This window comes from Monomorium pharaonis, chromosome 2 (assembly GCF_013373865.1).
Source record: "Monomorium pharaonis isolate MP-MQ-018 chromosome 2, ASM1337386v2, whole genome shotgun sequence".
In the NCBI taxonomy this organism is placed as follows: domain Eukaryota; kingdom Metazoa; phylum Arthropoda; class Insecta; order Hymenoptera; family Formicidae; genus Monomorium; species Monomorium pharaonis.
The window spans coordinates 26512135-26524667 of record NC_050468.1 but is presented as its reverse complement, the minus strand read 5'-3'; the positions used below and the strand labels follow the sequence as shown (position 1 = coordinate 26524667).

The 12533-nt window shown below is 27.6% G+C and overlaps 1 protein-coding gene across 1 annotated transcript; it reads right to left on the bottom strand.

Moving 5' to 3' along the window:
• Window positions 1-1368: 1368 nt before the first annotated feature.
• On the bottom strand, window positions 1369-11247 carry LOC114255078 (nose resistant to fluoxetine protein 6-like). The gene is made up of 13 exons (XM_036283093.1): window positions 10647-11247; window positions 8246-8490; window positions 7035-7228; window positions 5364-5464; window positions 4706-4933; window positions 4398-4614; window positions 4029-4194; window positions 3844-3923; window positions 3031-3126; window positions 2835-2964; window positions 2166-2340; window positions 1802-1944; window positions 1369-1729 (listed from the first exon to the last, which is right to left on the bottom strand). The coding sequence occupies exons 1-13, from the start codon at window positions 10870-10872 to the stop codon at window positions 1571-1573; spliced, it is 2160 nt and encodes a 719-aa protein (XP_036138986.1). The 5' UTR covers window positions 10873-11247; the 3' UTR covers window positions 1369-1570.
• Between the last annotated feature and the right edge of the window lie 1286 nt (window positions 11248-12533).

Here is a 12533-nt window from a genome sequence, read left to right as displayed (position 1 = left end):
ATTTTACATCAAAATTTTATAGTATTTTAGATATTATCTTCAATTTTATCGTAATTTTTTAACTGCATTTTTGAAAATATATTTTTTAGTTTACTTTTTAAAATATTTTTTAACTTTTTTAAGACTAGTTTTTGGCGGCAGTTGGGAGTCTTTTTTTTCTTAAAAACTTTTTTATTTAAAACTTTTAAAAGTTAAGCGATGTGACACTATGTATAAATTATAATACGTATTAAATCAACTTAAAACATTTATAAGATGTTTTAATAAATGAAACTGATGATTGAAGATGTATCTTTAAAAAGTCAACAGGCGAAGATTTGTTTCTTAAGAGGTAATTTGTTGCTGATAAATAAATACTTGGATGAGTCAGGGGAGTTAATATGTATTTTTTAACTAAATTAAATTTAATAGCTTTTTGAAATTAGGTTATTTAAAAAATTGCACAAATTAAAAACTTACCGTTAAAAATTGTGTTAAGAGTGAGTAGACATAATATTTTGAATGGAATGAGAAAGAGATAGATAGATAGATAGATAGATAGATAGATAGATAGATAGTTAGATAGAGAGAAAGAGAGAGAGAGAAAGAGAGAGAGAATAATTCAATAAATTTTTTATTCTTTAATATATTTAAGATGTTAAGATAAACTTGATACATAAGTGTATCAGATACATAGTATAATACAGCGTGTATTTTACTTACATTGATATAGAATTTTTAAAACTATAATTATATTATACTATTATTATTAATGTAATTATATTAATTATATACTGCAGTTCTTGTTCTGTTTAGAAATCATAGGGCTAAGTTAAAATTCAATAATTTTCTAACTTTTTACCGGTTACTATCCAATCCGGATTCCATTCAAACGCCGCTAATCCATTTATAGAAAAGTTAGTTGTACAATAAAAATGTAAATTTGCATATTTTGATTTATTAAAGAAAACTATAAATAATGATCTTGACATTAAACATAATGTTACAAAGAAAAAACGGAACAAGACTATATTTGATAGAAGTACAGAGAATATTGAAACCAGTTATGGTACTCTTAATAAAGGGTACATAAATCATCTATCAAAACGATTACCAAATCTCAAATTTATTACAGAAAACAGTAAGATAAAGCTATAGAATTTTAATCTTCTGCAGAAAAATACAAAATTTATAATAAGGAATCAGAAGAACGTATAATTAATACAAAGAAACGTCTCCCAAAAAGAGAATATCCATGTATCATCTGTTTTGCCTAGATTTTTAGAAGTGCGGTATTAAATTGTCTGATGGTATACATACATCTTGGTAAGTATCTCTCTTTTATACAAAAAAACACATTTTTGTTTTAAATAGCTTTATTTTTTATTATTGTAAGATAAGATTATATAACAAATTATTTTTTAATAAAATATAATATAATACTTCTAAATCATTATTGTTACGTTAGTTTTTGGTTTGACACTAATGTAAAATTTTTTTCTGTCGCATCTCGTTATTATTTCTTTTATAATGTACTACTATTTTATTCGGTTTTAATTACTATTACAATATTACAGCATTTTCTTCACAATCATGTATGCGAAATTATAACCTCAGGTCTCTTATATTTTTTCCTGCTACGAGATTGGATAAACATTCGCATTAGTAAGATGTACGGTGATTCTGCCATTAAGGACAATGCGTAAGCACACAAATAACTAATCATGAAGTGTCCTGTGACTATGGCGCACTAAAAATGCAAATTGTGACAATAAGTGGCTTTTTTCATCGATGTTGAAATTTTTATTGTTGGTGTACTTACCATGGAGAGAAACTCCAAATGAGCAGATGTTTCATTGTGCAGACGAATCGAATGTATGATAAAAGGATTTAAAAGGTAAGCACAGTACGTGAGCCTGCTAAGAGGAATCCAGATTTTGCATTCTAACAGCTCCTTAACGATACCTATAATGAAGTCAAGCATTTGATGAACAAGAATAAATTTTTTTTTCTAAATTATATTATTTCTTTTTATGTCACTGTCTATTATAAAATGCTTATTAAAATAAATTTAAAAAATACGATTTAATGTAATAATAAATCATAAAAATAATATATTTCAATTTATTTGTGTTAATATAATATTAGATTTATTTATTATATATTCAAAAATTAAATTTACTAACCTCCATGCTTAGTAAAACAGACTATTACGATCCATGCTATACCTATGGCCCAAACTGTTCTACTTAATGCAACGTAGATAGCAGTAGACAGAATGGATATATGTCGCTTGTAAAGACCGAATAATACAAAAATGTTGCAAGTACTACCAAGACACCAATACAAAATCGCAGTGTTCTAAAATTTTTTAAATTACAGATTATGTTTAAAATATTAGAGGATAATTAGTGAGAATAATTTAGATCTGAGTTAAATAATTTTTGTATATTTATATATAGTTTTTATAATACATTTTTTTTATTGCAACCACATTAAATAAAACAAGAAATCTTTTAGTTTATATAAAATGTTTTATTTTATTTATAAATAATTTTATTTTATAAATAATCAGTTTAAGTAAAAGAAAGAACCTTTAAAAGTATTAAAAAATAACGAATAAATAAAACCCTAATGGCAGATATATCAGGTGCATAATTAAGTAAACAAGATGTTTTGTTTTAATTTTTCATATCTATTTGAAATTTGTTTTCTGAATTATTAGAAATAATAATTTGTAATTATCACATCTAAATATGAATCAGTAACCTACATACTTTACAGTTGTTTCAACTTATGGTTGGTTACTTATGGTTTTTTGTAAAATAAAGTTTTTTACTTAAGCAATACTTTACCTTTTTCAAAACTATTTGTTTGTTTAGTCTCGTTACAATGTAACCTGTAATCATTCCAATAATATATGGACCAATTCGGACCCATGGTGGATAGTATAAGATATTTAAAAATCTATACTGTTCGTCCAAGCTGCAATAAAAGTACGTTTACTTATTTAATTAATTTAATGATTAATAAAATAACTTTGCAACTTACGTCGGGACATATTCGTTAATATACGAGATATAACCGCTTAATATAATTGAGCCCATTAGAAGCAAACCTAATATGGCAACAGCCGTGTAAAAATATCTGAAAGCAATTTATATTTATTTAAATCATTGACATCGGAACTGTCAGAAGAAATAGATCGAGCATTAAGGCCATCACACAATGCCAGGCAACAGGCAATAGGAAGTAAAAAAAGAGAAAAAAGAGAGAAAAAGAGAAGAAGATCCTTTCTCCCTTTCTCTCCCATTATTTCTGTTCCTATTGCCTGTTGCCTGGCATTGTGTTTAGGCTCTTAGTTATCATTTTAGGCAAGGTGTCATGTTATCAGTAAGGGGGCGAGTACATCTCGTTCGATCGGTTTTGGTTGTATTTGGTAATATTTGGTTTAGTCGTTTTATTAGCCATTCAGCCATGTGTAGCTGTGCCACGTCGAATAAAGTTGACGTTTTAAAATAACCAAAGGTTTTGATGCATGATAGTTGCACGTGACTAAACGAACCAATGAATCCAGTAAATTCCAACTAATATTTGGTTATCTTTTTTAATTAATACTTCAGAATACAACCAAAACAAATAAATAATATAAATTAAATAAAAAATATTTTATTTTTAAGTAATTGGAATTCTTACAAATAATTATATTTCAGAAATTTGCTAAAATTACTACTACACATTGGGTACATCGTACCTCGATATGACAAGCTAGAGTTAAATATTTAAAAAAGAAGTAGAAATTAAACATTTTAATATTTTAAAATTAAACACTTTTTCTTAATGCGTAACAGTTATTTAACTTACATTGACGACAGAATCAAGAGCGCCAAACCGATTACATAGAATTGCATATCGTTGGCCAAGTACCAACTCCAGGACATACACTGTAAGAAAACAAAAATATTTCAGAATAGAAGAAATATTTCGCATATTTCCAAATGTGATTTTAGGTCGATATATAATAATAATAATTTAAGTGACGTTTGTACCATCGTATTGTGATCGAACAGATTATTTATGTACAAGAGATTCCTCCACCAATATTTCGCGCAAGTTTCGTGCGGTTTTTCTTCGACATAGAATTGCGAGGTCTTGTCGTACCAAGCTGAGTTCAATTGTATTATTCCTATCATTATCATATAAGGCGGTGTCAATCTAAAAATAAATATTTAGTTTAATTTTAAAAACGCGAAAGTAGCATTTATTATTATCTAACTCATGTTGAGTTGAATTTTTTAATGGCTTTCTTTTCTTTTATACTCATTATTGTATCATTTATTATGCTGTACCGTTTCACGCTTACAGCGCAGTCTTTGTTTATTGTCTGTTTATGAATTTAAGATAATGAAGAAACGTACCGGATAAATCTTCTTATTACGCAAACAAAGAACTCATTTAGCTTCTCTCCATAATTAAACGATTTATTCCGTTCTTTGTCCGTTGTATTCTCCTTTAGATACATATACGCCAATAAAAGTCCGCTTATAAAGAAATAGGTGTCGACCGATACGGTTGCGTTACTTAATACTTGAATGGGAAGACCTTGGGAGAATCTCACAAGCCACACTTTATTATCTACATGTTCAAAATAACGTCCATTATGCATTTGAGAAATGACACATTAGGAGAAGTAAACAATCAATTCTGCAATTTTCACCACATTTACCCATGTAATCCAGTGTGTATAATATGGAGTGTCCCATGATTATCCAGAGCATGCTCAGAAATCTTAAGCCATGAATAACAGGTATCATGTCGATGTTTAAATCCGTGTTAAATATTATCTTCGTACTTGTATAAATGGAGAAACACATTAGTACGCTCCCGATTCTACTTTTCTCATGTTGTATCGACAAATTTGTCATTTCCATCTCTTCAACTGCATTTTTTACATCTAAATTATAGTTAAAAATTTTTAGCATTTATATTGATGTAAAAATCGTGAAAAGTGTTTATCAAGAAAGATTGGAAAGAAAGGATATCACTCTGTAGAAGTAAATAATATGGAATACAGGAGGGAAAAATATTTTTTATGAAATTTCATTTCCATACAACGCAACATCTTCAAGGAACGTTGAATCTTTAAACACGATTAGAGAACGTTCTAAGAACTTTCGAACGTTTTAAGAATATACCTCGGACATTCTAGATACATCTTTCGGTCTCTGAATTAAAATGATATTGCTTAAGAGCAATTTGCATAGAGTATGAGCGCGATTTTTTTTAATGTGTAGAATATGGTCGATATTTAGGTAGTTTATTGCTCATGAAAAACAGGATATTTAGGTAGTCTATTGCTCAAGAAATTTTAAATATATACTTACTAACGGGAGCTTTACTCTTTGCTTTTAAATATTTTTGGTATATGAATATATCGTATATTGTGCCACTTATTATCATAAAAAAGGTAAGCACTAAAACAGCACTAAAAAAAAAAAACAATAAGATTAATATATCCAAATATCTTTTCCATTGCTTCTTCAAATCCTCAGAAGCTATGCGAAAATTTAATGTTACTATTGCGTATATATATGTTACGAGTCGACCTTAAGACAAAGAAGAAGAATGTAGATAAATCTTTTTATTATACACATACATAACTCATATGATGTCGAGCCCTGCGTAATTCGATCGTTACAAGTAACGCAATTATAGGTACACTGTATGTGAACATTAGCCGAGAGGCCAGGGTTGGCTGGAAAATTCCAGTGGGTGGAAAAAATCATGGTAAATTCCGGTTTTTACCGTTCCAGACTTTATCCAAGTGGAACAAACTGGCAAAAACTAAAATAACTAATGAACACCGGCGAATCGGTATCACGTCTTTTCTCTTATCGCGTGATCCTCATTTTTTTCGCTTCCTCTCGTCCGCCTCCTCCGCGCATACAGTAACACAACTAAAGCCCATTTCTACCAACGTAGATTAACTTTAATCTCGGATTAACTTACTCTTTATCTCTTTTTAATTTTTGGAACTAGAATGAGATAACAAGTAAATTAAACCGAGGTTAAAGTTAATCTACGTTGGTAGAAACGGGCATAACACGTACAGCGCTTCGTGTGTGGGTAATCGCGCACGGAGGAACACCATTCCTGCCGGTGCATGCACATGCTTAATAAAAGACGCTAGCAACGCAACCGCACAACGTGCTTGTTTTTTAACTCCATGACCAAACGACTCACGGGTCTCACGGGCTTATACTTTCTGACTCCTTTCATGCAGTTGTTTAAATAATTATATTCTTTTAATAAGAAAAAATTATATATAATAAAAGTAGGTAATATAATAGAAAAATAAAAAATAGTAAAAATTAAAATTTTTTATTTACCAACAAATCTGGTTCAAATTTACCATTTAATAATTTAGAATTTAGTTAATATATATCTCTTTTTTATATATCGTTTTTTTTCTCGCAGATACTTGCGTACAGAAGTATTATTATATACATAGTTAAGATTATAAGGATACATCTAGGACATCGCTTGTGAATTAAGATCGATAAAATATCGATAAGAAGATTTTATATTTCTTTTATAATAAATCATACTTTATAATAAATAATATTCAACTACCTAACAAATAATTATTTCTACATATTTTATTATTAAATTAATTTATTAGATTAATCATCGTGAGATTTAATTTGCATAAGTTCGCAATTAAAGAACAGTCTGTGAATTAGAATTCCCGATTACAATGTTGATTCTCACCGACTGTAGACGAGCCAGTTTTTGCCGGTTTTTTCCAGAAAATACCACTGGTATGGACTTTATCAAAAAAAGTGCAATTTTACCAATGCTGCAAGAGGCATGTCTTCTCTTCTGAATTATGTTTGGAAACATCACCTGAGTTTATGGAATGTTAAACAAGGATAAAATTATACCTAAAGGTATCTGGATGATGTTTCTGAACGCAGATTAGATGTTGCTCAAGGCCGACTCTTATATTATTTTATTTGTAATTAATTTTGCTGTTTTTGTGTTTTTCCACATACCATATGAGAGGTACCGCACCTCTCAGTAGCCATTGATGATCGTCCTTTAAATCTTTTACCTCGATCACGGTGAGGTCCATAGAATAGAGATCATTGATTAAGAGAATTCTATCACGAAATATTTTTTCTAGAATGAAGCTTATATCCTTGATGGAACAGGACGCAGGCAAACAGAGACCGAGCGTAATCAGATCCTAAGACAAAAAGTTTTATATAGTATATCTTAATAACGAATATCAAGATATTAATATTATTACTATTCTTAGATATTTTAAACTATTAATTTTATAATTAAGAATATCCATTACAGATATTTTGTCGAAAGTTTATATATGCGCTTACAAGCTATAGATGCGAATTGTAACATAACTTTCTCTTTTAATTTTGATTTATGACATTATGTGCCATATGATTTACAAATTGTTGCGTTTAGTATCGTTTAGATCCATGTACAATTAATATCAGTGATAGAACTATTTTAATTTTTTTGCTTTAATTTTATAGCAATAAAATTTATATACTGAGATAATTATTTATTACTATCAAAAAATTTTTAATGGAATTAAAAAAATTATTTATTTGTATACTCCTAACTAAATATTTATTTGAAACAAATATTAATATATTTTATTGATAAAAGTCTTTTTTAAATCGAAAAAATATTTTCTTAAAAAATTTAAAATAAAACTAATTTTTTAAATGTAAATAAATGTTGTATATGTATTTACAACATAATTTATTTATATATTGCTTATTTTAAAAATACATAAATTTTTATTTAACTACAATTTTTATATTAAAAAAATCAATTTCTTTATTTTTAAAAGTTGTTTATTTTTTTTACATTGCAATATTTCAAATCAAAAACAAGTTTTAAATTAAAAGACTCAGATTTAAAAAAAATTATTTTATATGTTTAAAAAGAATTTCTTAATTATATAACTTTTTTTATCTAACAAATATTTCTTTTATAAAAGAAGCACATTTAATGAAGTACATTTGTTTTTTAATAAATATTTTTCTTAGTATATAGATCGTAATATGTAAAAAAATATAAAAATTATTCAATTTAGATTGAATCAACCTTGTTGTACAATTTGATGATAAAATGAATATTATGAGATCTGCAATAAAATCATTAATTTAAAATACAATGTAGTTAAAACACAATGTAGTTAAAGTCTAGTTAGTCTCAAGAAAAATAAACTTACTTCGTTTAGTAAACCAATATGATACTGAAGAGTACTATTGTGTTTGAGATAAGCAACAAAATAATTCACATCGAATGGCGGAAACTCGTGCTGAGGATCATGGTAGTGTGTCCTATTTAATATATGTCGTTCTGCAATCTCCAATGGATTCCTGTTCAATATATCGAGACACTGGCTACGACTGCCCAGCCAAAAATTATTTCCATAAAAGAAACCCGACTTAGGACCACCGTTAGAATCTAATACTTGAAGACAAAAATACAATACTTGAAAATAAAAAAATTGTTATTTACGCAAAAATATTGAATTTTTTTCATTACTAATATAATTACTGAAACATTTGAGAAGCCAGGATCGCTAATTGCAAAAGATAAGACTTTTAGATATCTTACGTTATTTAGATTCTCGACGTTGTTTTTAATTTCATTAACTTAACATTCGCAATTTGCTTTATTAATTTAAAAAATTATTACAAAACACAATTTGTGAAATTATAAAATACACATTATTCTATACATAATAACGTATACGTTATTATGGATTAAAAAAGAAAGAAATAAATAAAAAAATCATTACATACAGTAATAATAAGTATAAAATATTGTCACACTAACTGAAATAACAGATATTAATTAAAAACGATAAAAAAATAACATTTTTATCGATATTTCAAGACTTATTCTTTAAATAACTTTCACTCAGATCGCTACCGTTATACATGTAATGATAGTATTAACAAATATTCAGAAGAACTCGAAGTACATGCACGAATATCAATTAAACATATTGTGTACTTAAAAGAGTGTGTACTTTCAGCTCCAAACGTTACAGGCACCATACATAGCGCGTGCCTCAATCCGCGAGAGAACCCTTGAAATGAAATAAGAGAAAATCGTGCGGTGTTGTACGCGTAACAAACACTTTTCCCTCGCACATGCGGCTGAGAAACTAGTTCCTTGTGTAACATGAAGAAAGTTGATTCGGTTAAGTGTCTTAACGGAAAGTTACGCGTGTGACATAATTTTAGTGGTATTACATTTATGGAGAATATGTTATATAATGTATGAATATAAATGACGTTCGTGCAATTCACACGCCTTGGATAGGCTATCCTCCAATGGGGAAGAAAACATGTTTCAGATCTTACCTAACCGCCCGCAAAAATATTTTATATAAAAACATATATAAATATGTATAAAAAATTTCCACATATGTTTATATTAGTTTTCTTTCTTTTGTAAAATGTCCGTTTGATATAAAAAAAATAATAGTCATATTGAAAAGATAAAAACTAATTAAAAAAATAATTTTTGCATTGCTTTTTATAAAAAAAAGTATGAAAAATTGTCCATATATAATTATATATATTCCGGAATATTAATGCAGTCTTGTAGAACGTGAATTATTATAAAATATAATACTCTTTATTCCTAAGCGATAAGTTTAATCAAGTTGATCGGGTTAAAAAATCGATTAAGTAAAACGATATTTCGAAATATATGATTATATATGGACAATTTTTCATACTTAACTTTTTTAAAAGAAGCAATGCAAAAATTATTTTTTAAATTAGTTCCTTTTTTTTCAGTATGACTATTACTTTTTTATTAAACAGATATTTTACAAAAGAAGAGAAACTAATGAAAAACATATATAGACATTTTTTATATATATTTATATATGTTTTTATATAAAATATTTTTTTCCGGGCGAATAGGTAATAAATGCTTTTTCAAAGTTAATTGTAATTTTTAATTAAACAACTTATCGCAATAATGAAATGTATTGTGTCATATTTTAAGGAAACTTAAGAACAGCGCAAAAAACCCGATATAAAATAATTCTTTGTATTGACTTTTATTTAAATAATATTTTAAAAGATGAATCACTGTTTTACTTAATCGATTTTTTAAATCGATCAACTTGATCAATTAAACGATCAACTTGATCCATTAAACGATCAACTTGATCAATTAAACTTATCGCTTAGAAGTAAAGGGTATTATGTTTTACATAAATTCGCGTTCTACAAGACTGCATTAATTATATATAATGTATACATAATTAAAAAACCTGGTAAATTACATGTACATGTGTGATATGTCTATATTACGTATATTACGTGTAATATACAAGATTTTTAATTACACAGAGATATTATATATGTTTACCTTTATAAACGTCATTATAACTACTAATCTAACTAGTCTACTTTATTTTTTATAGAGATAAAAAAACGAGATTGATTTAATTTTAATAATTAAACTCTTATCTTTATAATTAATTATCTTATAATAATTCACGCAATGAAATAATTCAACATAAAATAAACGTGAAAGATTTTGATTAGCTCTCCTGACTTTGCATTTGGTAATTATGCTGAAAATTAAATTTTGCTTACTTTTTAAGCCCCATAATATCCGTTGATCAACAGCATCTCGGAAATCTTGTAATTCTATTCCACATGTTGCCGAACCGAGAAGAGCGGCTCTTGAAGCGATGGCATAGGCAGGCAGTGAATGAATACTGTTGTTATTTTCATTAGAACTGTGAAATTGTGCAGAGACGCAGAATAAAACTGCGGAATAGCAGATGTACAAAATGAATATAAGTCGCTGACGCGACATAATGCATGTTTTAACAAAATCACAGTCACTTTTATTTCTTTATTACTGCAAACTTTCTTTCTTTTTGAAGAATACCGATACCAATTATCAAGTCAATTTCAGAGATAAACAGAACGAAAGGTTGCTCACATAACGAATTTTAATGTGCAAATCTAAAATTATTCTTTTTGTCGAATTAATAGTAATAAAGATTTTTCCCAACGAATCGTAAAAAAACGCTATTTATTAACTTCATTTGCGCAAATAATATAACATTTTAGCGTTAGCGTTTTTGTTAACGGCTACTTTCTTTTAATTTTTACAATAAAGATTAATATTGGTCAGCGAGATTCGACGACCGGGACAAGACTGGTCTATATAGGGAGAAGTTAACGCAGAATTTGCAGTGGAAAGCGAAACGTCCTCCCCGTCGACTTTTTCACTGCTATAACGAAGCCCCACCACGTTATTGTGTCTCGGTATGAATTCAGAAATTATCCTTTATAAAATTGTATTTTCATTGTTAGCTTTTCGTTGATGGCGTTTTGAAATTCTTCTTCATTGTGAATATTTATACTTAATTTACATTAATGATGTTATGGAAATAATATTTCGCATAACTCCGCAATAGTATTGCGGAAAAACACATAATTTGTTTGTAACAGTCACGTTATTTTTTTTTTATATTATATGCACAATATTATTAAATTAAGTTTAAGTTAATATTCACGTTAAAGAAAATAGACTCTGTGGAATTAAAACATTGTCTTTTGTTTGTTCAATGTTATGTGATATATCAAAGACATATTTTTATAATTACATTGACACTTAATTCTTCACTTGTTATTGGCTTAAATAATATCTGATTTGTTGATTTCATACGAACTACTTAATATTTTTCTTTAAAAATTTTTTTTATTTTTAAGTAGAGATAAAAGAAATAAACGGTTAAAACAGGATCTTAATGGTTGTTGTAACTTATATATTTTTCTAGTTTATTCGAACTGCACACCGTTGGAATCTAGTTGAGGTAATCTTTTTCACAATAAATTTTCCTTAATGTTTTGGGATGAAGAGTTATATATCTTAGTCTAAATTGATAATATTGTGATATTACCAATCTAGTTTTATTTTAATTAGCTGCGTCGAAAGTCCGATAATAATGGCGTGCAGTTTGACTGAATTAGAAAAATGTATAAATTATATAACAAGCATTAAGATCCTGTTTGACCGTTTATTTGCCTATTTTAACTTGAATTATGTTATTCACATATATGGTCTTACATATTATTATAATATTTTTTATTTCATTTCCGGGATTTAGTTATTAAACTTTCAAAAATGTGCATGTAAAAACAAAGAGAAAAGAACTCAATAATTTAAAAAAAAGGAAGATTACTTATTATATTTAAGAGTAAATATTGAAAATATTGGGAAAATGTATAATGTAAAACAAAGCGTCTAACGATAATAATATCGTACTTTAATATTCTTTTAAGAAGATGCTGTAGTGCTCCTCAAACCGAGAACTGGAATTTTTGAAAAATGACAATCTTTAATTTGAGATTTAAGTAAGTTATTATCCAATTAATCTACGAGATAATTAAAATGGATATACACGCGAGAAGGGAAGTATATAGAGAAGAAGTGAAGAGCCAGTAATTGCATTGAGAATCTCCATC